The sequence below is a fragment of the Canis aureus genome, chromosome 7, assembly GCF_053574225.1.
Source record: "Canis aureus isolate CA01 chromosome 7, VMU_Caureus_v.1.0, whole genome shotgun sequence".
NCBI lineage: Eukaryota > Metazoa > Chordata > Mammalia > Carnivora > Canidae > Canis > Canis aureus.
Window position 1 is genome coordinate 44,921,745 of NC_135617.1, and position 25,084 is coordinate 44,946,828.

At 34.9% G+C, this 25,084-nt stretch overlaps 1 protein-coding gene and 1 long non-coding RNA gene across 2 annotated transcripts in view; one reads left to right on the plus strand and one right to left on the minus strand.

Annotated features, from left to right (window-relative positions):
- EYS (EGF-like photoreceptor maintenance factor) overlaps positions 1-25,084 on the plus strand; it is a 1,514,868-nt gene that overhangs the window by 1,000,889 nt on the left and 488,895 nt on the right. Inside the window, exon 27 of the mRNA XM_077903501.1 lies at positions 22,424-22,536. Coding sequence (XP_077759627.1) covers positions 22,424-22,536 — 113 coding nt within the window. The remainder of the gene's footprint in view (positions 1-22,423; positions 22,537-25,084) is intronic.
- The window catches only part of LOC144317301 (uncharacterized), a 95,398-nt gene that overhangs the window by 55,110 nt on the left and 15,204 nt on the right, over positions 1-25,084 (minus strand). The gene's annotated exons all lie outside the window — the stretch shown is intronic.

Here is a 25,084-nt window from a genome sequence, read left to right on the forward strand (position 1 = left end):
CAATTAGTACAGTATAACAAAACAGTTATACAAATACGATGTCTCCTAAGATACAAGCAGCTTTGAAAAAAAATTTAATTATTGAAACAGTACTTCTCTGATTATATTTCCCTCAAATCCAAGAGAAGTTTTATTTATGTTAGATTTGTGAGAAGATGCTTTGAGAGGCCACCACTTTTATTACAGAAGAGTAGTTAGTAAATTTAATTAAAATTATAAAAAAGAGACTAAAATTTTTAAGACCCTGTTAAAAAATATATGTATATAATATAGATTATATCTAATTTATTCAAATTTAGCTATTTTGTCAATAGCTCCTTTGGACCCATAAGGAGACTACATCTTTCCTTTATTTGTGTGCCTACGGCACTGTTTCCACATTCTCTTTAGTGGTCAGTTTGTTTCTGTCTGTGTCCTCCCCTATATGGTAAGGTCTTTGAAAATAACTCATTACATTTTATTTGTATTTTTATCCTCAGGGTCTTGGACAGGGCCTACCTCACATAGTAGGTACAAAGAACATGTTTTTAGAATAAATCATAAAATTGGTTTTCTTTAAAAAAATGTACTTTTATAGTTCTGAATGCAGTATTATGATAGTAGAAATATATAATAGTTCTATATTCTTTAGAAGTACATTTTCTAGAAAGGGTCACTTTTTGGATATATTGTATCTAAAAAAAGCATTTATTTATTTATTTATTTATTTATTTATTTATTTATTTATTGCCTGAGATTGATTTTCCCTTTCTGAATTACTGCGAGGTTTTCAAGATAAAACATTTTTGAGTCCCTGTGCTGCAGAGGGCTAGATCTGCTAAGCCTCTTTCTTTTGTTTGTTGCACATCTGAGAGCCCACAAGGCATAGGAATGGGATAACATATGCATTGAAAATGAAGTCCCTTAAAATCTTCCTTCTTTAAGAAATAGTTACATTCACTAACCTAGCTCTAGTACATTTCATATAGTAGTAGAAATATTGGTTTTCCATTTGCATTCTGTAGGTGTGTTACATATAGAAATAGAGTGCTGCCTTTATAACTATGCTATATGTATTTCGCAGTAAAACAAGTAAAAGAAAGAAAATTTAAAAAAGAGAGAGAGAGAGAAAATAATTTTCCATCCAGAGTTTCCTTAGCTGCCTGAAAGCTGGAACTGTCTCATGGTTGAATTTCCAAAAACTCTAACCTGATAAAAATATATATTCACAACTAAGGAAAATACCACAGTTACCACCAGGTCAGGAATAATTCCAACTTATGGTGCACCAAGAAATTGTCACCCCAGAGGTAGGTCAAGATAATATGGCACCATGCAGGAAGAAGTGCTATCTAACTGTTTGGGTAGTATAGAATATAATGGCTTATGGTCTCATCTCCAGTTCAAGAGGATAGTTTGCCCTTTCCAACACCCCAGCATGATCAACATGCATCAAAATATGGTTAGAATTGTTATATATTGGTCAAAATTATGGAACCAGGTAGTTGTTAAAGACAAATTGAAGATTATTTCTTGTAAAGGTTTATTTCCTCATTCACAGTTTTGGAATAATAATACCTACAATCATAAGATGCTGTAGATTAAATACTCTATATCTGGCTTTCATCACAGTGTTTGGCACATAATAAACACTCAAGTGACATTCCTTTCCTTTTCCTTCTTTGTCAGTATTAAGATGATGATGATGACGATGATGACGATGATGATGATGATCTTCATCAATGTCATCATCATCAATACAAGGTCCTAAAATTGAGTAAAAAAAAAAAAACTAATACAAGAATAAAGATATAGCAGAATATGTTTAGAAATCATACACATATTTGAAAAAAAAGCTGTTATCCTAGTAATAGCTAGGAAGCACAATAAAGTCATTAATGTGTTAGCTATGGTGTAACTGGGAAAATTTATTCATATATTAGATTGTAAGAAACATATAAGTAGGAATTAGAATAACAAGAATAGAAATTCTTGCTGAGACTATGTAAATACGCTTACATGATTAATGTTCTGATTACCCCTTTTATGAGTGATAAAGATCTTTTGACCAATATTGAGAGAATGATCCAAAATATTGATAAGACTTGAAGTCGTATGAGAAAAGTTAGTGAAACTACAGAAAGTTAAAAAAAAAATGTTTTCAGATATTGGTAGAGTTGATGTGTGGAAAAGAGATGAAACTTATTTTACATGGTAATATGAGGCAGAATGAGGACTGCTATGGACTGAAGGTGTCTCTCTTGAAATTCATGTACTGAGTCTCTAACCCACAGTGTGACTGTATTTGGAGATAGAGCCTTGAGGGGATGATAAAGGTTAAATCAAGTCATATGGATGAAACCCTAACCCAAAAGGCCGGTGCCCTTATTAGAAGAGCTCAGAGCTCTTTCTACCATTTGAGGACATAGTAATAAGGTGACTCTTTGCAAGCCATGAAGAAAGCTCTCACCGGAGACTGAATTGACCAGTGATTTGATCTTGGACTTATTAGCTTCTAGAGCTGTGAGAAAATAAATTTCTGTTATTTAAGCCAACTAGTATTTTAGTTTTGCTATTTTGTGACGTAAAGCCCAACAGACTAAGATGAGACTAATGGTGTGGTTACAGGAAAATCGATTTCAGTGCAAAGTAGAAATGCTCCTTAGAATCTCAGAACAAATGTGATATTTCAAGTGTTAAAAAATTTTCCATGACTGCAAAAATTCAAACAGGCCAGCATATAATTTTGCAGAGAGTTTACCAGAGTGATTCAAATATTGGAAGAGTGTTCAGATTTAGGTTAATGGTTTCCCAACATTGATTAATAGACAAATGCCAGTTTTCATCATTCCTGGGTAAAATAAGAATCTTTTCTTTCAATTAACAACTTCTTAATGTTTTTGGAAATTTAAATTGTTTATCTGGAGATCTAGGAAGAACAAGGCTAGAGAACAATTATTTTATCTTACCCCCCCCCCCAAATTTTGTGATTCTTCATCCTCTGCCCACTAATGTAGAATGACAGGATATTGTATAAATGGGAAAATCATACATAATTCTTTTTTGCTGGCAAAATCATAGGTACTCTTTATCCTGAAAGACCCTAGACTCACTTGGCCATTGATTTCAGTAACCATGAAGCTAGTTAGGATTTGATTATTTTCCTGATTTGACACATGCTATTGTTTTTACTGTTACCACTTTACCTATTCTCAACTATGATTTCTTCACTTTCTGCTTCATGGCATCGAATTCGTGGCTTACTTTGGATACTGTCTGAATTCAACATGACCCCAGATTATTTTCATCTGCATGGAATATACCATATACCATATTACTTGGTTTGTGAAATAGACCCTGAAGAGTGAGAGCCAAGTTACAATATTTCAGCTAAAGTATAGCAATTCCCTGCATAGGTAACATAGAAATAATGGGAAAGCTCTTCATCCTGAGATCTGAGTATGAGTATGAGTTTGGGAACTCATATTCCCAAACTATGAGTAGTTTGGGAATGGTTATTGAATAATCCTGGACTAGAATATCCTACTCGGTGCTGCTCAAACCTCACTGCTGGGAAAGAATTGCCTACCTGGTATTTATAGAGAACTTCTTCAGTGATTTATTGAAATTGCACTCTTTTTTGATGAAGTTTAATACCATGTTGTCCACCAAGCTTTACTGCTTAGAGACAGATTCAGCCTACAAGGGTAGAGCTCTGAAGCATCAAAAGTGACTGACACCTCCGGTGAAAGAGTCATTGGGATACTGACTAAATAGTCTCTATCCATTTGCACGTATTAATGCACAAATGTCTGTTGCAGATACAGATGACAGAGGAAACAAAAATAGACACCACGTGGGCAAATCAAACAAATTTAGCTTTTCTAAAGGGTAATAAAGAATTTATTACAGAAGGATGTTCAAGAAGAAGATCAGCATCTTTATCTAGTAACAAATAAGATGCTTCTATTCTGGTCTGCAAAAGGCCTGAGGATCCCATCAGACCTTCTGGAAATTTCTACCAGTTCTTTCAGTCACAGCTTCATACACATGAAATTAAAAGTATATAGAGAAAAAAAAAAAGAAAAAAAAAAATAAAAAAAAAATAAAAAATAAAAGTATATAGAGCACAGCTTCACCTGAAAAACTGATGGAAAATATTCCTCCTTGACCATGATTTCCTCATCAGCCTTGATCCCTTTATCAGGGGTCAGCAAACTTCAGCCAAGTCTGACCTGCCATCTATTTTCGAAGTCAAGTTTTATTGGAGCACAGCCATACCCACTTATCTGTCTATGTTATCGTCTGGGGCTCCTTGCACATGACAGCGGCAGAGTCTGAATTACAGAGATCAAATGTCACTCAAGGTCAAAAATATTTACTCTCTGTCTTCTTTTGGAAAAAAGTTTGCTGACCTCACTATTATATAATAGGAATCAAAACACTTAGCCCTGAACTACCTCATTTCTCTTCCTCCCAACAAGCTTTCAAAATTTGGTTCAAACACATCCCTTTATTTACTACTATGAAATTAGAAAAAGAGCCAATTACTCAGATATGTCTGAGAGTTTAAGAATATTCTATATAATTCTGCCAGAACCTTAGAGATATTTTGGAGAAGTTGCCTAATGACAAAGAATAGGCAATTTTCTGGACCCCTTTTAGATGAAAGATATAAGTATCACTTGTTCCATATCACCTTAATTTATTTGGCAGTTGTTTAATTGTGGTCTCTTTAAGCTGGAAGCAAAAAAGGCCACCCATGCACAAGTTTTTTTGTTTATTTCGTTTTTTTGGATTTTTTATTTTATTCAGCATATATGATATTCTTTTTTTAAGATTTTATTTATTTATTCATGAGAGACACAGAGAGAGAAAGAGAGAGAGAGAGAGAGAGAGAAAGTGAGAGAGAGGCAGAGCACAAGTAGAGGGAGAAGCAGGCTCCATGCAGGGAGCCCGACGTGGGACTCAATCCAGGGTCTCCAGGATCACGCCCTGCACCAAAGGTGGCACTAAACTGCTGAGCCACCCGGGCTACCCATATATGATATTCTCTGTGGAAAACAAGTCATCAACAATTGTGTATATTATTCTGAATTCTAATTATTTTAGTCTCATTTTTAAATGTACTTTTTTCAATATATATTTCAATTATTTTGTTTTGATTCAAGTTATTTAATGTGATCACCCAAATATTAATTGACCAAAGAGAACCATTGAATAAATGCAAATTGATTTTGCCCCCAGAAATAGATGTTGACTAATTCAAGTTTAATGAGCCTCAAAATAGCATTTTAAGTACATTTTTATTTTTTATAGACTTTAATCATATCTGTCTTTAGGGCTTGGTTTAGGAATTTTGAAGAACTATTCTGGGCTAATTAAGCTTGTTCACCTGACAGATTTTCCACAGCTCACCCGACTCTGCTCAGGGCCACAGGAGCTGTAGTTACAATAGGAGAGGAAAAAAAGGAGATTGTGTTGGAACAGATTTTGACAATATGGAGACAATTCCATCCCCTAAAATCTTCTGCATAACAGTATCTCACAGTACTTCAAAACTGCGTCTATTTGGCAAACACTGGGTAATTGTGTCATCTCTACACCAGAAACCTAAAGCCTGTGCAGAAACATCTTTTTCTCAATAAAGTGAAATTGTCCAGAGGATGAAGATATACAAAGGTCCAGTGTTTAAAGACTGGAGAAATGTAAAATTTGAAGTGTATTATTTAAGCTTAGAATAAGAATATTGATTTTGGTTGTTTTGAATTATGATTTAAATTTTCAGAAATATAATTATTCTACGTTTAATTAAATTCATTCTCCTAATGTACAAGCTGCTTCGGGGGGAAGAGGCTAAGTAATTTTGGAAGCAGTGCCAACTCTCATGGGACACCAATATGCCATTTAATTTTCTAAGAAATAAATTACTAGAGTAAATAGCATTCAGATGACAAGCCAGCAAGAGGGATGGAACACAAGTGAAACCTCACATGCAGCTTTTTCTTCTTCTTTTTACAACAGATATTAAATAACATAAATGTAATAACATGCTGTAGTGTTGGACCTGGGACCAAACTTTACTTTTCTATTTATACTTCAGTTACTGCTTTTGCAAAAAAGGAAAACTTAAAGGCATGTGGTTAGAAGCAATACACTTGAAATATTTTTGCAGAATCCCTGACACTTTAAGTTTCCTAATCTGATACTTTTCAGGACCCTTAATCTAGGAATCACCTCACATTTCACAGAACTCCAAAGGCAGTGTCCTGGAATGTGAACCTCTGGCTCCTGTCACTTGTTAATTGTTTGGATGTTATTTAACTCTCCCAGGGAAGAGCTCTGTCTGACTCATCTTTGTATCCCTTTAATATCTTTTGTGTTGTGCACAGTAGCCACTCAGTAAATATTTGAATTAAAGTTTGAATTGATTAATGTATGCTCAGAACAATAAATTAGACTCTCCCAGGATATAAACTGCTCAGGAAAGTGATTTAGACTTACTTAGAAGCTTTAATAACTCTGTTGGGGACTTAGATTTGGATCAAATAATCTGGGCTTCAGTCTCAACCTGACAGCTAATATTGAAGCAATGCTTGCACAGAAAAAAAATTGGGATACAAACACCCAAGATTGTTTCCTATATAGTAAAACATCAGCAAAAAACATGTGTGTATTGTGCATACATGCTGTGTGAAACTACCCTGAATTTTTATACTTGTTATCTTAATTCTCACAAGAACCCTGTACAGAGGGTGCCTGGATGACCCAGTCACTTAAGCATCTGCCTTTGGCTCGGGTCATGATGCCTGGGTCCTGGGATCGAGCCCCCCCTCTGCCCCACAGGGCTCCCTGCTCAGCAGGGAGTCTGCTTTTCCCACTATCCCTCCAACCTTCTTGTGATATCTCTTTCTCTCAAATAAATACAATCTTTTTAAAAAATAACCCTGTACAGTCAGATAACTTTATTATCACAATTTCACTAATGAGACAGGAATAGAGAAGCACACAATTAAGCAGTAGTGTCCAAGTTTAAACTGGGGCCGTTAACTCCAAACTTCATGCTCATAATTAATTCCTATCCAAAACTACTTCTGTGTTTCCCCATGTGTGAGATCACTTGGGGGCAGTGTGTGTGAGTTTTCATTTTATTTGTTTTCATTCTAAATTGTGGTTTGATACAGCCTACAACCAAACTTATGATTTCATGAGGTTTTTTGCTTAGAACGAAATATGAGTGAGTAGGTCTCAGTGAGTAGGTCCTGAGTTGTTTGAAAGAAAAATATGAAGCAAATAATAACATAGGAGCTTTAGAGCAATAGCAACCATGGTAAGGCAGCTCGTGAACGACTGAAACCCAAGAAACCATATTAGAAATATCTGGGAAAAGTGCTGCTGATGTTTTACCTCACTCGAATGTATGCCTCCCTTCTCAGATAAATAAATAAAATATAAAAGAACATGTTGATTATGTATGCATGTAAATACAATTAAACATAGAATTATACATAGATAGTATATAGTATTCTTTGTATGATTATACTAAATATATTTGCATATATGCACTTTTCAGCAGAATCTAATGGTAAAAGTGACATCGCACGTATTTAATGACACAGTACACATATTTCTCAGAAAGTTTCAAATTCATCTACATGGAATGTGGGAGCAATTTATTTCCTGGAAGATGTGAGACTCTCAATTTTATATTCTATCTCAAATCAAGGGGAAAATGTAGAATGTTACAAAAAGAGGGAAAGTAAGGTAGGTGGAACGTGAAGTTGAGAAAAATCACGACTATTTTTCCAGATGCTTGAATCATGCATCATAGATAAATAGAGCTGAAAGAAAACACCTAGTTTAAAGATTTCTTTTGACTTACAAGGAAACAAACTGTGAAGTTAAGGTTCTGTCTTCACTTTCACTCATCCACCTACAGAATCAACGTATAGCATGTAAGAATAGAATGTAGATGCCCTATATAAAACCTAAAGTTAAAACCTTAATGGCAAATAGTGGTGATAGTACTTGTGCTAAAAAGCCTCTTTTGGCTTTGCTGAACACTGCGGAACTTTTAAAAATAATGTTTTAAAGATTTTATTTATTTTTTTATTTGAGAGAGAGAGAAAGAACAGGGGGAGGAGCAGGGGGAGAGGGACAAGGAGACTCCATGCTGAGCATAGAGCCAGATGTGGGGCTGATCCCCCGAGATCATGACCCAAGCCGAAATCAAGAGTCAGATGCTTAACCAACTGAGCCACCCAGGTGCCCCAGAACTTTTTTTTTTAAGATTTTTTTAAAAATTTATTTATTCATGAGAGACAGAGAGAAACAGAGACACAGGCAGAGGGAGAAGCAGGCTCCATGCAGAGAGCCCAATGTGGGACTCGATTCCAGAACTCTAGGATCATGCCCTAGGCTGAAGGCAGACGCTCAACCACTAAGCCACCCAGGCATTCTAACTGTGATTTAATTTATATTTTCCAGAAAGAGTATATGATTGTTTATATTTGACATTGACTGAAGCTGCTTGCTTCCATCCCTGCCAGAGTCTTCTCAAATAAATCAGGGTAGTGTAATCATATATCTAATACTCTGTATGTTGGACTGACTTTTGTTCAGACATATCAAGCAAAGTTCATATTATACACTGAACTCTATTATTTTGGATGATTTTGGTAAGAGTTTCCTGCTTTTAAGCTGTTTTGAATGACTGTGCCACCAATAAAAGCCTTGTTCAGGCAAGTCTTTGCTGTTTCATTACTGCTGCTAATCTCTGGTGGCTCAAACTGCCACTTGCTTTTCTCTGTATTTACAAATTCGCTTCTAATAAACTAGATTGTCTGCACCTGTGGGACTCTGCCAGCCCCAGCACAGATGTTACCCCTGTCCCATCAGGCTGGAAAAGCTAGATTGCAGGCAAGAGCAAAACCACTTGGCAGGAATAACTTCCCAGCTGGCCATCGTGGGCACCCTCAGTCTATCTTAGCCCTTTCTTTCTGGTAGTGGTGTCCCCCCAGGCCCAGTATTCCTGCACTTTTACTAGCTTCTTCTGATCAATTTTTGTTCTCAGAAAAGAATCTGATCAAAGCAATTATAGTAAGTTGTTAAATGTTTGATAATTTAATATGCTTCCTCTCCTGGGGATATTTACACTTCAGTGAGCTAAAAGCCTTCATCTGAAAGGATAAATCTCAGAGGGTGGGATTTCTGGCATTAGCAAGCCAAGAGGGAAAAGTTTTGTTTTTGAGATTTTCCACACGCCCTTGAAATCACACCAGATCTCTTTCAAACATGTGATAGGAAGATCCCTCAAGTTGATCAGATTGCCTCTTCTTCACAGGATTCTCAAATGCCTACTCTAGAAGATACACAGATAATCATGGAGAAAGATATATTAAAAAGCCAAAATATTTAATATGGCATAGACCTTACAAGGTTGGTACAGGACTCATGTGACGTAGAAAGTTCAAGCCCTAGGGCATTTGAACTCAAAAGCTCAGAAAGTTTCCCATTTCCAGCTGAGTTTTACAGACTGTTGCTCAGAAAGACTGGTACATATTGCTACTATATTACATAACATCTATTCTAAGATTATGTGCCAGGAATAATTCAGTGAGGAGGGCAAACCAAGTTCCTATCTTCATGAAGCACCTGGCCACATTACATTATAAATATTTGTTTGCATATTTATCTTCTGGCCTACACTGGAAGCCACTTTAGGGCAGAGATATGTCTTGTTTAGCCATCTGTCTACAGCCCATAGCACAGTTTCTAGTGAATCTAATTCTAAATACATAATTGGAGAATAAATTCTAGAGAAGTTTTTCTGTAGGACCTGAGTAAAAACCATCGGAGCACTGTATAATTAGTGTAAGTTAACAACTTTGGAGAAAGTTGGGTAAGGAGAGAAGGTTGGAGGAGAGAGAATTATAAAATTAACAATCAAATTCTATTTTCTCAAAAGACCAAAAAAAAAAAAGTATGTCCTTAAAATACTTATGATTCTGTTCCTTTATCTTCTATCCAGATAAAAGAACAGGGTCTTAAAAATGAACAAATTGATGTCTTAGTCTGTTGGACCTTCTATAACAAAATGCCACAAACTAGGCAGCTTAAAAACAACAGATACTTATTTCTCACAGTTTTGGAGACTGGAAATCTGAGATCAGGGTGCTGGGTGGTCAGATAAGAGCCCTCTGGTGGGTCAGACTTCTAATCGTATTCTCACATAGCAGCAGTGGCTAGAGAACAATGTGCAGTCTTTTTCTTTTTCTTTTTCTTTTTTATTAATAAGAGCACTACTCCCATTCATGGGGGTTTGGTCCTTCTAAAGGGGGAATAGTAAATCCTAAAGGTCCTACCTCCTAAAACCATCACATTTGGCATAAGAATTTCAACAAGCAAATTTGGGAGGGACACAAATATTCAGACCATAGCATTCTACTCTGCACTCTCCCCAAATTCATGTCCTTCTTGCATACAAAATATATTCATTCCACCTCAGTAGTCCTAAAAAGCTTCACTTATTCCAGCATCAACTCAAAAGTCTAAGTCCACAGTCTCATCTAAATATTACACAAATCAGATATGGTTAAGACAGTTCATCCTGAGGTGAGTTGCTCTGTAGCTGTAAACCCGTGAAATCAAATAAAGAATGTTCTTCTAGAGTGCAATGGTGGGACAGGCATAGGATAGATATTTCCATTCCAAAAGAGAGAAATAGAAAAGAAAAAAAGAACAACAGATTCAGAGTAAGTCCAAAACCTTAAGACCTTAAGCCTCCTGGAGCATCCCTGCCTTCATGACTTTGCTGAGCACAGCCAATGTGATACCTTTCAAGGGTTGGAGTTGCCTGACTGTAATTTTTCTAGATTGGAATCACAGACAGGTGCTCTACCAGTCTGGTGTTGCAGGTTCATGGCTCCAGGAGGCTTCATCCATTGAAATTTAGGTGGAAGTAGCATACTCCACGCTTTGTTGGGTAATGGTCCATCCCCAACACTTTGTGCAGCATTACCCCCGTGGCTCTGGTCAGGGGACATCTAGCCCGCTGAAACCCAGAGGTAGCCTCCTTTTTGAACCTGCGGAGGCAGCCTTGGTGATCTCTGAATCACCTTTGGGTTCCTTCTCTCCTTATCTTGGGGAATATCACAGGTGCTAAGCCAATAAATAATAGCTCCATGTCCCATCCTGTAAGATCTAAGAAGTCCCAACACTTTTCTTCATTTATTTCACTCTCCTTCCCCTTCAGTTTAAATTGGCTGTTTCTCTGCTGGAGTAGCTGAGTAAATTTTTGATTCATACCGATACTAATCTCCTTACCAGAGGCCTCTTGGTCACACACCATTAGTGTTCTCTTCAGAGCATGTTTTCTCAGTTTTTATATGTAGATAAGCTGAGAACTTCCAAATTTTTAATTCTTCCCTTTTGATTAACAATTCCATCTTTAAGTCATTTCTTTGTTCTTTCATTTTGCTATCACCATTCAAGAGAAGCCAAGCCACACCGTCAACACCTTTGTGTTGTTATGTTAATTAGCTTCAATATGTAATCATTTCATTATGTATATGTAGTCAGATCATCATGGTGTACACTATATATATATATAGATATATAGATATATATCTATATATATATATATAAAAATTATAAAGAAAAAAAGAACAGCTTTAGCCAAATATTCAATTTCATCACTCACAAGACCTATGTTCCATTAAGCACTAGGACACAAACACAATTCAGCCAAATCCTTTTCTGCTTTATAACAAAGGTAGCCTTTTCTCCATTATTCAATAACATCTACCTTATTTCCATCTGAGACTTTATTAGATGGTCTTTAACATCCATACTTTTACTAACATACTATTCACCACCACTTAGATATTCTCTAACAGGACTTAAAGGTCTCTCTACAGACTTCTCTTTTTTTTTTTTTTAAATTTTTTTTTTTATTATTATTTATTTATGATAGTCACACAGAGAGAGAGAGAGAGAGAGGCAGAGACACAGGCAGAGGGAGAAGCAGGCTCCATGCACCGGGAGCCCGACGTGGGACTCGATCCCGGGTCTCCAGGATCGCGCCCTGGGCCAAAGGCAGGCGCTAAACCGCTGCGCCACCCAGGGATCCCCAGACTTCTCTTTTTGAATCCTCACCAGACTTGCTTTTTAATGGTTCATTCATGGCAATGTAGGCTTTTGCTAGCAAAAACCTCAAAAATCTTCTAGCCTCTATCCATTACCCAGTTCAAAGCCACTTCCACAGTGCCTACTTCTGGGCACTGATTTTCTTAATCCATTATAGATGCTATAGCAAAAGAACACAGAGTGAGTAACTTAAAGCATGATAAACACATTTTCACAGTTCTGGAGGCTGGCTATCTGAGATCAGGGTACCAGCATAATCAGGTAAGGGTTCTATTCGTGGGCACAGACTTCTCATTATATCCTCACATGGTTAAATGGGGCTAGCGAGTTCCATAGGATCTCTCTTTTAAGGACACTAATCCCTTTCATCAGGACCTCACCCTAATGCCCTCAGCACCTTCCAAAGACTCTATATCCTAATACCATCATACTGGGCATTAGGATTTCAACATATGGATTTTGGAGGAGTACATACATTCACACCATAACAAATATGATTGTATTGATTTTGGTTTTCCATCCTACTTTAAGTAATTAAATCATGTATCCAATTAATCAGTCAACAGATGCTTATTAAGGACTTACTATGTACAAACACTGAGAAAGATAGAGGCTAAGATGAAAAAGATAAGCATCCATTTGAATTCATAGCACTGGTGATAGAAAATGGTTGCATGGGGGAGTAGGAAGAGAAGCAACATTGGAAAATAATATAGTGAGGATAGCAAATGTTCTCAAAATTTGTTTTTAAGTGTATGCATGATAATAATACTAGCTGACATGTATTGAATACTTAAGGTCCAAGTATGTTTTAAAATATTTTATGTATTAACTTTTAAGTCTCACAATAACCATAGGAAATAGGCATCATTATTCTGATTTTATAGGTGAAGAAACCAATATACTCATATACTCATATCAAATTTGTTAATGTTAATGCAGAAAGTAGAAGAGATAGAATTAACACCTCTGCTGGAAACTACAGTGATGGTTCCTAAAGAGGCAAGAGGTAACTGGGAAAGAGTAGTACTTTGGGTGAATAATATTGAAACATGTTTACATGAAAATTGAGATGGTCCAGTAAAAAGGGATAGGACTGAAAATTTATTTTTCTACTAAAAAAATTTGATACCATGTCTCAGGAGGAAAACTCAGGGCTTTCTCTCCTCTAGAAATCCTTAATCATCTGCTAAATTATATATGGATTTGCTCTCCATTTCTCCCTTAATTGATTGTATAGCTCATGGAAACAAATAACTATTTTTTAAATTTTTTATATATTTAGAAACTGAATTCAATAGAAATTTTCTACCTCAGTTCTCCTAAAAGGACTAACAATAGAGACAGGTGATAAATGTATATTATCTGTTAATTATCTGTAGATAGTTATAGTGATGGATATAGATAGGATACAGATACAGATAAAAGATAGGTAAATGTGTGATTAAAAAAAGAGAAAAAGAAATTCTAGAATCTATGAATACTACTATGTTCAGTCTGACCTCTTAGAATTTTTTTTTTTTTTTTTTTTTTTTTTTTTTGGGGGGATGCTTGGGTGACTCCATTGTTGGGAGCATCTGCCTTCAGCTCAGGTCATGACCCTGGGATCCTGGGATCGAGTTCTACGTCGGGCTCCCCACAGAGAGTCTGCTTCTCCCTCTGCCTATGTCTCTGCCTCTTTCTGCATGTCTCTCATGAGTACATAAATAAAATATTGAAAAAAAAAGAATTTTTTCCCTATTTTTGCCACATTTAAATGTACAGAATAACTAAAAACAACTATGTAGACTAAAATGTAAAAATCACAAAATATTCACTTAGTTCTGTTTTTGGGTTTTTGTTGTCGTTGATTGGTTGGTTATCTTAAAATTCTTGTGGATTGCCATATAACTTGATTAATCTCCATTCAACTCAGTTTGTTACTATGTGGAAAATTTTGAATTCCTGGGTTTCAGCACACTGGATTACCCCATATCCAGACAAATATAGTGTTTGAGGATGTAGTCTTTTCTCAGAATAAATGTGAGTACTTTAAGCGGAAAGCTTTTAACTTAAAAACATCCTTCTCTCCTCCATTCTGCTACTTCAGAGAATGACGAAAAACTTGAGAGCGAAGCAGTGTAGGCGGGTATGTGATATGCCAACACAAAGTGGGTAAGATCAGCCTGTTGTACCTGGATTCATATGCCTGATTCCTTCTTATGCTTTCAAAGTCTGGGGAAATCTATCAAAATTATTTGCAACAGGGCATTTCTGTAAATTCTAGAATATAGAGACATGCTTGTGAATTGTTTCATGAATTTTAAGGTTGGAATTTGAGGGAATAAATTTCTCTTAAGCAAGAACTTGCCATAAGCTTACTTTACTCTTAAAGCATTTACATTTTTTTTCAGACTCTAAAATCTTCTATAAAATACTTCTTTTTCCGAAATGTATTCAACCTATATGCTAACATTAGAGAGAGGGATCTGATGCAATACCATGACCTGAAGAATAGTATGTAGGTAAAAGTGTTATCATTATTGGACTCCATATGGAGACGAGTCTGCAAAATTGCCACATTGGCTTCTTTTCTGACAGGCTTGATTGTGAGTCTAAAGTCACAGGAACAGTAGAAGGTGAATTGGTTACTGGTGTCAACACAGTAGAATCTTATTTTCAAATGCATTTTTATTTAGTGAACTAAGACTAGCAAAAAACTGCAAAACTGCAACATTTAACTTAAATTTGAATTTTTATTGCTGACTTCTTCAAGTAACCATTGCAAATATAGAAAACTACCTATTTTATTTTTGTAATTTAAGCAAAGATAGCATCTGCCTTTTCCAATATTTCACTTTAAGAATACCTAAAGCTTTCTTATTTCAGGAATCCTTCAACCATCAAATAGGACATCAGTGAGTTGCAAATTCAATGTGAGGTTTTTTGAAGAATTTCTTCACTTTTTGATTTTAAAATTAAGAAAAAAATGAGATGTTTAAATAACACTTATTTTCATTAAAAAAATCAAAAGAAGGGGTGTCTGGGTAGCTTAGTTGGTAAGCATCTCTCTGCCTTTGGCTCAGGTCATGATTTCAGGGTCTTGGGATTGAGCCCTGCATCAGGCTTCTGGTTCCATGACTAGTCTGATTCTCCCTCTTCCTCTCTGTCTGTGATCTCTCTCATTCTCACTCTCTCTCAAATAAATTAAAAATCTTTAAAAAAATAAAAATTAAAAATCAGAAGAAAACCTTGAATCTAAAGAAATTATTTATTTATAACATGAGTCTAAATATTTATTTTATAGAATCATTAACTCTTATCTAATATTGAACAACATTGTAGATCAAATTCCTATTTAAGTTCGCATTTTCCTAATTATTCAGACTGAAAGGAAATGATAACTTATTTTTCATATCTTAAATTATGCTTGAATTTTCATAAGGTGTTACTTTTAATAAATAGTTTCCATTGTAAAGTTAAGTGGGAATTGACATAATTGATACCTAATTAAATTTTAGCTTGTAAATGGTGCCAAATTTATGGTTCTAAGAAAATATATTGCAAGACTGGCAAATCCATATCAAGGTTCTAGTACATTTGGTGTCTAGTGAGGACCCACTTCCTGATTCATAGATAGATAAGATCTTCTGGCTGCATCTTTACCTAGTGGAAGAGTTGAATGATATTTCTAGGGTTTCTTGTATAAGGTCACTAATCCAATTTATGAGATCACCAACCCCATGACCTAATCACCTCCCAAAGGTCTACCTCCAAATACCTCCACTCTGGGAATTTAGTTTCAACATAGGAATTTGGGAGGGGGCACATTTAGTCTATAACAGTGCTAATGTGTAACAGATTTTTCCCCAAATTTTATGATTTTTTTTACTAGTTGCAAGATCAGAAATAAGCAAGGCATAGATTATATCACAATATCCTGTCTTCGTTTTGAAACATAATAATCATATAAGGATTTATGATCATATTCAAATTCCTGTTAAAGGCATTTGAGCTAAAAGCATATAATGCTAAGAAACCTACAATAAATAAATATTAATTCCCAATATTTGAACAATTAAATAATGCCAGATCCATAGTGGGTAAAGGATAACAACAAAACTTGAAGGATTCTTAGTATAGGAAAGTGAGGAAGAGCATAATCTTCAGGCTCGGTGACCTAAAATCTTGTCTAGTTATGCCATGCCATGTCCTAGGTTTGTGACTTGGGCAAATTACCCTATCTTTCAACACCTAACAGAGATTGGTGCAATTTGAAAGAGCTATTTTCCAAACAAATTTAGAACCCATTAAACAGCACACACAAGGTGTCAGAGAAATGAAGTTACACTTGTAAGCTTTGTTATTGATAATAGCTAAGTTAGAGATATAGATTAAGATCTTCAGCTGGTGGACTGCCAAATACTTTGTCCCATATTGAAACATTAAATTTAGCCACATACAGAATTTGGCAACTTCTGGGAGAGTTCCTCAACATATAGTAGTCTGAAGATAGACTGCCTTTGGGGTGGCTGGCTTCCCCCACCAAAAAAAAAGAGAGGAACAGAGGAACTGAAATGTGCTTGCATAATGCCTTCTTCCAATAAGGCACTGATGTGCAAAGAAAGGTGAAAAATCATTTTTTGGTTGAAAACTACCTGTGTAAATATGATGCTAGAGAATCTTTTAAGGACTTCAGTAATAGAAATACTATAAAATAAATAGGAAATAACAAACCAAGATGCTGATAGAATCTATCTGCTAAGATTATTATGAAGGATAAATGCATAATAGTTAATACTCAATAGATAGTGATTATTACTTTTATTTTATTATCATTGCTCTTAGTATTTAAAAAAAAAAATTATTATCAAGCCTTTTTACCAAGCCAGAATTGTTTTTCTTGTGCTACTCTGATGATTGTGGATGGTGAAAAGTTTTCAGTGTTAAAATAGAAACATAAAATTTTATTTCTTAAAATGGTCCACGATTTACCTTTCACACAAAAACATGTACCATCATCCATGAGTAGGAATTGAGAGAATAAGATTAAATTAGACAGCAATAAAGCGAATTTTCTTGTGTTGGAAGAAAGAGCTTAAAAGGTGAGCATGAGGGAGAAGTGTGGTAAGGAAGAGGGTACAGCTGAATGAACTTCCTGTTTTTAAAAGAAGGAATAGTTAAGAAAAGAAGTAACAGATTAAAATATCAGAAGAAATGGAGATTTTGGAACAACTAGGGTACTTTAAACCACTGTATTAGAGCTGGAGAGCTGCTGGGGGTGCCATAATGCTGGGGGAGTAAGTCAAGTAAACACCAGCTGAAGTGGTGACTGAGTGTCTATGATGTAGAAGTTTGGAGATGCCTGTGTGGCTCAGCGGTTGAGCATCTGCCTTTGGCTCCAGGCATGATCCTGGGGTCCTGGGATCAAGTCCCACATCGGGCTCCTTGCATGGAGCCTGCTTTTCCCTCTGCCTGTGTCTCTGCCTCTCTTCCTCTCTGTGTCTTTCATGAATCAATAAATAAAATATTTTTTAAAAAAAGAAGTAGAAGTTTGTTGTTGTTGTTTTAATAAAATTTCAAACATATGCAAAAGTAGAAAAAAAGAATGTGATGAATTCACTGGCAACTTCAGCAAATGAAAAGACACAGCCATATTTCATCTTGAAATGTGTACTCCACCCTCCGTCTTCAAGATGTTCTGGAAGCTTATCTCAGACATCAGAACATTTTATTTGTAAATGTTCTTGTCTTTATTTTTGTAAGCTAAGTCATCTTCAAAAATGATCACCATAACTGTATTATCACCTTTAAGAAGTAATAATTTTTACTATCATATACTGTTAGTTTTCACATTTTCCTGTTTTATAACCTTCTTTTAAAATAGTTTGTTTAAATCAAGCTAAATAAACCAAATAGTATCCATATATTGTGATATGAATACTCAATAACATTTTATGTATAAAGTCTTCTGTCAATTTTATTTTTTGAGCAAAATTTTGATGAAGAAACTAAATTCTTCGTACTGTAGAGTTTCCATGGTTTCTTATGTTTTCCCAGATGAATAATTAGGCATTTCTCCAAGAAATCCAGACTGCTTTTGGTGTGAAATAGTATTTAGAGATTACAAATGGAATATAGAGTTGCTCTTTGGTATTGCACTGTTTTTCCCCCCAGCTCTTTACTAGTCAAAGTAGGATTTCTTTTGTTGCAATGAGAAGAAAAATCTCATGAGCTAATAATTATACTTGCAATCAAAATTGGCAACTATATTTCATGGTTTTGAGTCATCTCCCTCCAGACATGCGTGATATTGTCATAATATGCATTTGATTTATCCTGAAACTGTAGACATCAAAACAGTATGGTACTGTCACGAAAACAGACACATAGATCAACGGAACAGAATAGAAAACCTGGAAATGGACCCACAACTATATAGTTAACTAATCTTTGACAAAGCAGGAAACAATCAATACTCAAAGGAAAAAAGACAGTCTCTTCAACAAATGATGTTGGGAAAACTAGATAGCCACGTTCAAAGAATGAAACTGGACCACTTTCTTACACCATACAGAAAAATAAATTCAAAATGGACGAAAGACCTAAATGTGAGACAGGAAACCATCAAAATCCTAAAAGAGAACCAACCAGCAACCTCTTTGACCTCAGGCAAAGCAGCTTCCTACTAGTCATGTCTCTGCAGACAAGGGAAACAAAAGCAAAAATAAACTATTGGGACTTCTTCAAGATAGAAAGCTTCTGCACAGCTAAGGAAACAATCAACAAAACTAAAAGGCAACCTTTGCAATGGGAGAAGATATTTGTAAATGACATCTGATAAAGGGTTAGTATCTGAAATCTATAAAGAACTTATGAAACTCAATACCCAAAAAACAAATAATCCAGTTTAAAAAATGGGCAGATGACAATAATAAACATTTTTCCAAAGACATCTTGATGCCTAACAGGCTCATGAAAAGATCTTCAACATCACTCATCATTACAAATCAAATACCACCATGAGATACCACCTCACTCCTGTCAAAATGACTACAGTTAGTGACTCAGAAAACAACAGATGTTGGAGAAGATGTGGAAAAAGGGTAACCCTCTTACACTCTTGGTGGAAATGAAAATGGTGCAGCCACAATAGTATGGAGATTCCTTATAAAGTTAAAAATAGAAGTACCCTAGTCCAGCAATTATACCATTAGGTATTTACCCAAAGGATACAAAAATACTGATTCAAAGGGGCACATGAACCCCAATGCTTATAACAGCATTATCAACAATAGGCAAATATGGAAAGAGCCCAAATATCCATTGAAGACATGGATGCAGCTAGAATATGTTATGCTAAGTGAAATAAGTCAGTCAGAAAAAGACAAATACCATATTTCGTTTATATGTGGAATTTAAGAAACAAAACAGATGAACATAGGAGAAGGTATAAAAAAAGAAAAAGTAAGCAAACCATAAGGGACTCTTAACTATAGAGAACAAACTGAAGGTTGCTGGATGGGAGAATGGCAAGTGATGGACTAAACGGGTGATGAGCATTAAGGAGTGCACTTGTTGTGATGAGCACTGGTTGTTATATGTAAGTTGTAAGTAATCACTAAAATCTGCTCCTGAAACCAATATTACACTGTATGTTAACTAACTAGAATTTAAATAAAAATTTGGAAAAAAAATGAGAATAAAGGCCATCATATACCAGAAATAGAATAAATACTCTTCTGTTAATGTAAAGGTAGAAAAAATGAGAATATATTGAAGGTGTATTTATAACTTGGAGACAAATTTGAGGTAAAAAATGAGAATGCTGTTATGATTACTATTCAGTACTGTGAATTATATTCTTGATGCTGTGTGGTGGCCATTTTACACTATTTAGAAGTAACTGAGGGTCATTATTTCCTTATTTCTCTCAAACAAAAATAAGAACCAAATATGACAAATCCCAGGAGTATATGGGAGTACAAAGTTTTCTCACTGAAGGGAGATAACATGTAATAGTACTATTTCTATAATCTCATATAGGTGATTTTTCATGATTTCTTGTCTTTAATGAGTCTATTATATTTGGTTACATGTAACTCGTCATATCAATTATATATCTTGTGTTTCCCTTTTACTTCTTAAAACCCCATCCCAGAGACCTAACTAACCAGAGTATTATAAATTAATCAAATTCAAGAAGAAAAAGTTCTCAACACTATAAATTATCTAACGCCCACGTGATTTGCATTTACTATTCAGATGTACTGTTTCTGGGTACAAGTTTGATTTATTTATTTATTTTTTCGCAAAGTGAAATTTCCATATTCAAAATCATAAAGTCTTACATGAGAATTTGGGAACTAATTAACTCATCCTGAACAAGAGTCCCTGAAGTTAACGTGTGAAAGACTGGAAAGTTTTGAATCTGTTAATATAGAAGAAATGAAAGAATTTTGAATTCATTCAAGTTTAAGGGGTATGGAAATTTTTTCTTGTAGTAAGGTCTAGGGTAAATAAATTAATATTTGTCTTTTAACCCATAATATGTGAATGAGATTTGAATCATAAAATTCTATTAAGCATCATATAGAGTAATCATAGAACCATTTTCTTTTAAAGCATTTTTCATAGCTTTGTATATATTTAAAAAGCTGTTCCTTTCTCCATACTTCTCATCCTCATAAGTAATAAGGATCTTCATGAACAGAGAAAAAAATGTATTTAAATATGCACATACATTATGCTACTTTTGAGCTATATTAAAGTATGACATTCATAATCATTACCATCAATAGCATTTTTCCAAGACTATTTAGGTTTTTAATTTTTAAACCAGAAACTGTATATTCAGAAATTTATGATGTTTCAGGAGAGGCATATGTAAATTTTATATTAAAATTTATAAACTATATTTATATATACCTGTGATAAAAATGCAAATTAAAGTTAAAAACAAAAAGATTAATAAACTCCATTAAAACTTTAAGCTAACAATATTTTTCCCTTCTGCAACATGTAAGAGCCAAGTATCTGTTTTCTATGGAATGAACTGACTTCTTTGTAAACTCGCTGTGTGAAATATTGTTTTGTTTTCTAGTTCAGTCATTTTTGAGGCTTGACAGAGTGTTGCTTGTTGAGAGGGTTTGTAGAACATTTGTGTTTATATCAGAAAGCAGAGAAAATATTTAAAGGTTTTTAAACCAAGAATCTCAGTTAAAAGATGAGATAAAATAAATTCACCCTAAAATTTCTAAGCTAGACAAAGACTTCCTTCCTTCCATCCTTTTTAATATTACACTCAATGAGAAGCCAAGTCTTGAAAATGCAAATAGTGCTTATTTTTAATTCAAAAATCAAGATAGGCAATTTATTTTTCAGTGTACAAATTCAGTGACTATCCTGCTCATAGTTTGGTCCATCTTAGCTTGAAATTTTTAATAGTATCAAGAACATAACAGAAAACAGAACCTGAAATAAATACTCATATCTAACTATTAAACTCTGAGCTGTGCCCCTTTTACTTTTTATTAACTTCTCTTTTTCACATAAATCTAAACTTGTGTAGGCATAGAACTAATAGAATAGTATTGTATGTTCACAGTGAGTAAAATGAGAAGTCTTATGTCTGTTTATCTTTAAGAAGTTTTATTTGTTCAACAAAACAAATGCTTTCCAATGTCCTTTTTTTTTTTTTTTTTTTTTTTTTAATTTTGGCCCTTTGGCAATCTTTCTAGTTGTTAGTTTTGGCCCAAGTTATTCCTAAAGAGGATAGGCCACACAACTTTACACAAAGGCATGTAGAATCCATCAGGGCTGCGGGATGTCACAGATATTCATAGTTTACTATGTTTCCTTTGACAACAGAAAGAGAAAGTTTTCTTGATGCTTTGATAACTGTGTATGGGGCAAGGTAACTAATGTTTGAAAGAAAAAGTACACGGAACAGAAGCAAAAGATGGAAACGTATAATCCATCGATGTGGAGAATGAGGAGGATGAGGGTATTAGATTTTCTCCCATGTTTCAGCTATAATTCACTATAATAATGAAAATTTTTCCTTATTCATATGTAAGTGAATCATACAGTGATAAGATCTACAGATTCCAAGTAACTTTTGATTATGATAGTATTCTTTTATACTCATTTTTGGAATTATGTTTAGCAAAAGAGTTGAATTACTTTCTACCAATATGTTGAATAAATCAACCTTGCAGTCTGATTGACTAGTTTACAGCAAGAATAATATATTAAAGAAAATAATGTAAAATTCTCTCTCACTTTCCCCTTCCCTCCTTTTCTCCCTCCATCTCAGATTTCTGGACCAGTTGAGAATTTTACTGGCTGCATCAAAGTTATAGAAATCAATAACCTGGAATCTTTCATCCCATCCAAGGCAGTGAAAAAAATTCATGTGGATAATTGCAGGTAAAATCCACTAATGATTTTTTAAGTACTTGTTTGAATAACTACACCAAAAGGTAACATTTCACTTTGATATTATCTAATCAGGCACAGACTGCATTTCCTTCACTTTGATGTTTTTTCATACTTACACATTTTACTTTTTTTTTTACAGACTATAGAATATTTAAACTATATCCTAATTAAGTTGGACCGTTTATTTATAGTGAGTTTCAGCTTTGTGCTACTTAAAGATACATCATGTCTACCAACAAATGATCAGTTAGTCTTGATCAGAAAATATCATCTGAGCACTGAGTGTTATACAATATGTTGACAAATTGAATTTAAAGAGAAAAAGAAAATATCTGTCGAGGTGTTTAAATTATAAGCATGCTGACGGTCATGCATGTGGGTTATTGTTCAGAGTGCTGAAATGTTTCTTTTAAAATGTCACTTTAAAAATGGTCATTGTGCTTAAATTTCCATTATTAGAGGCATTTCTTTTGGATAACTGTGTCTGGCTACAGAACTATCTATACGTGTGGTGGGGGATAGGATGAAGGTGAAGTAGAGAGATGGCACATTCGACACAGTGTTAGGCATTCATGCCATTGGTATGAATTAGTTAAAAAAACAAATTTCCCTGACAGTTAAGAAAAAAGGATCACCTAGGAGCTTTATGGTCCATTGGAAAGGGTTCACACAGGTTAGATAGGATAGCATGGTGTGGCAGGATGTTTGATCACAGGACAGCATAAAAGCCTGTTTGTCAACAGCAGAAGCACATTGATTGATTCCACCAAGAAGATTTTGAATTATTGAAATCCTTCTGTGTAATGTGGTCCAAGGGAAATAACCAGTCACACAGTGACTGTTCTTAAGGAGTTTATAGCATAGTAGAGAAGATTTTTTTTTTTTAGTAGAGAAGATTTTGATGAAATATTAAAATAAATATATAAAAAGGAAGTGTACTTTGGGGGAAAAAAACACACAAAAGAAAAAAAAACACAAAAGGCTATGAGAACTTTACATATTTGAATATCATCAAATTGATTACCTTCACAGTTTGAGGGGGTTGTGTATATTAAAAAATGAAATACTTTAGAAGGTAAAAGGATAATTCACTCCCCAATGTTTCAACTTTAGGCTCTACATTTATTTTATATATATATATTTTAAAAGATTCTATGTATTTATTCATGAGACACAGAGAGAGGTGGAGACACAGGCAGAAGGAGAAGCAGGCTTCCTGTAGGGAGCCCGATGTGGGACTCGATCCCAAGACCCTGGGATCACGCACTGAGCCAAAGGCAGATGCTCAACCACCAAGCCACCCAGGCATCCCTAGGCTCTACATTTAAAATGTATTTGTGGCACATATCATACAGTGGTAGACAGGGTGCTTTTGTTTTTACTCAAATAAAATCTTAATATCTTACATTATATACAATAGATAGGTTCCATCAATTTTAATGTAAATAAAGTACTCATAAGTCCTTATATTTTACCACTTATTTCTAATTTTTAAAAAAATTGTCTCCAAAAAAATTAAATTCTTAGATATTTTACTGTCTACTCTCTCTGTTAAATAATCAGCATGCAACTGATAGTTAAATAAATAATGAGCAATTACTAGGTAGTAAATCCATTGAAAAGGATATAATCTGGGCAGCCTGGGTAGCTCAGAGGTTTAGTGCTGCCTCCAGCCCAGGGCGTGATCCTGGAGGCCCAGATCAAGTCCCATGTCAGGCTCTCTGCATGGAGCCTGCTTCTCCCTCTGCTTCTCTCTCTCTCTCTCTCTCTCTCTCTCTCTCTCGGTGTGTGTGTGTGTCTCATGAATAAATAAATAAAACCTTTAAAAAAAAGAAAAAGAAAATCCTTTGATAATATATATAACCATCTGCTAATGCAGCAATTGATAAAATTTTCTCTTTTAATCTTATAAAAGTTGGGCACACTTAACTTTTGTTTGTAAGAATAAGTATAAACCTGGAGCTCCTGGGTAGCTCAGTCAGTTGGGTTCCTGCCTTTGGCTCTGGTCATGGTATTATGGTCTCGGGGTCCTGGGAATAGAGCCCTGCATCTGGCTTCCTGCTCAGTAGGGAGCCTACTTCTCCCTCTCCCTCTGCCGCTCCCCTGCTTGCTCTCTCTTTCTCTCTCTCTCTCTCTGTAAAATAAATAAATAACATCTTTTTAAAAAAGAATAAATATAAAACAAAAGCAGAAAGTCCCTGTGTAGCCTCAGCTACTTGCAAGCCAATTCTAAACCGTTTCTTGATCTCTCTTCTATAGAAGTCCTATTTTATTGACCTCCAATGCTATTAATTTGACCTTAATTTTGTAATACTGTGTATGACTTAATGCTCCTAATGATACTATACCTCCCTATTATATCCAGCACAGCAGTATACATATGAGGGGCATTTTGCTGGTTATTAGGGGTAGGGCAAGCAGAGACTATTAAATTTCTCTGAACATTTACTCTGTTTCTCTCACTAACCCCTGTCATCACTTCATTTCATTTAGAATTACCTCTCTTAAGAGAGGCATTATATAAATGGGTGACAGG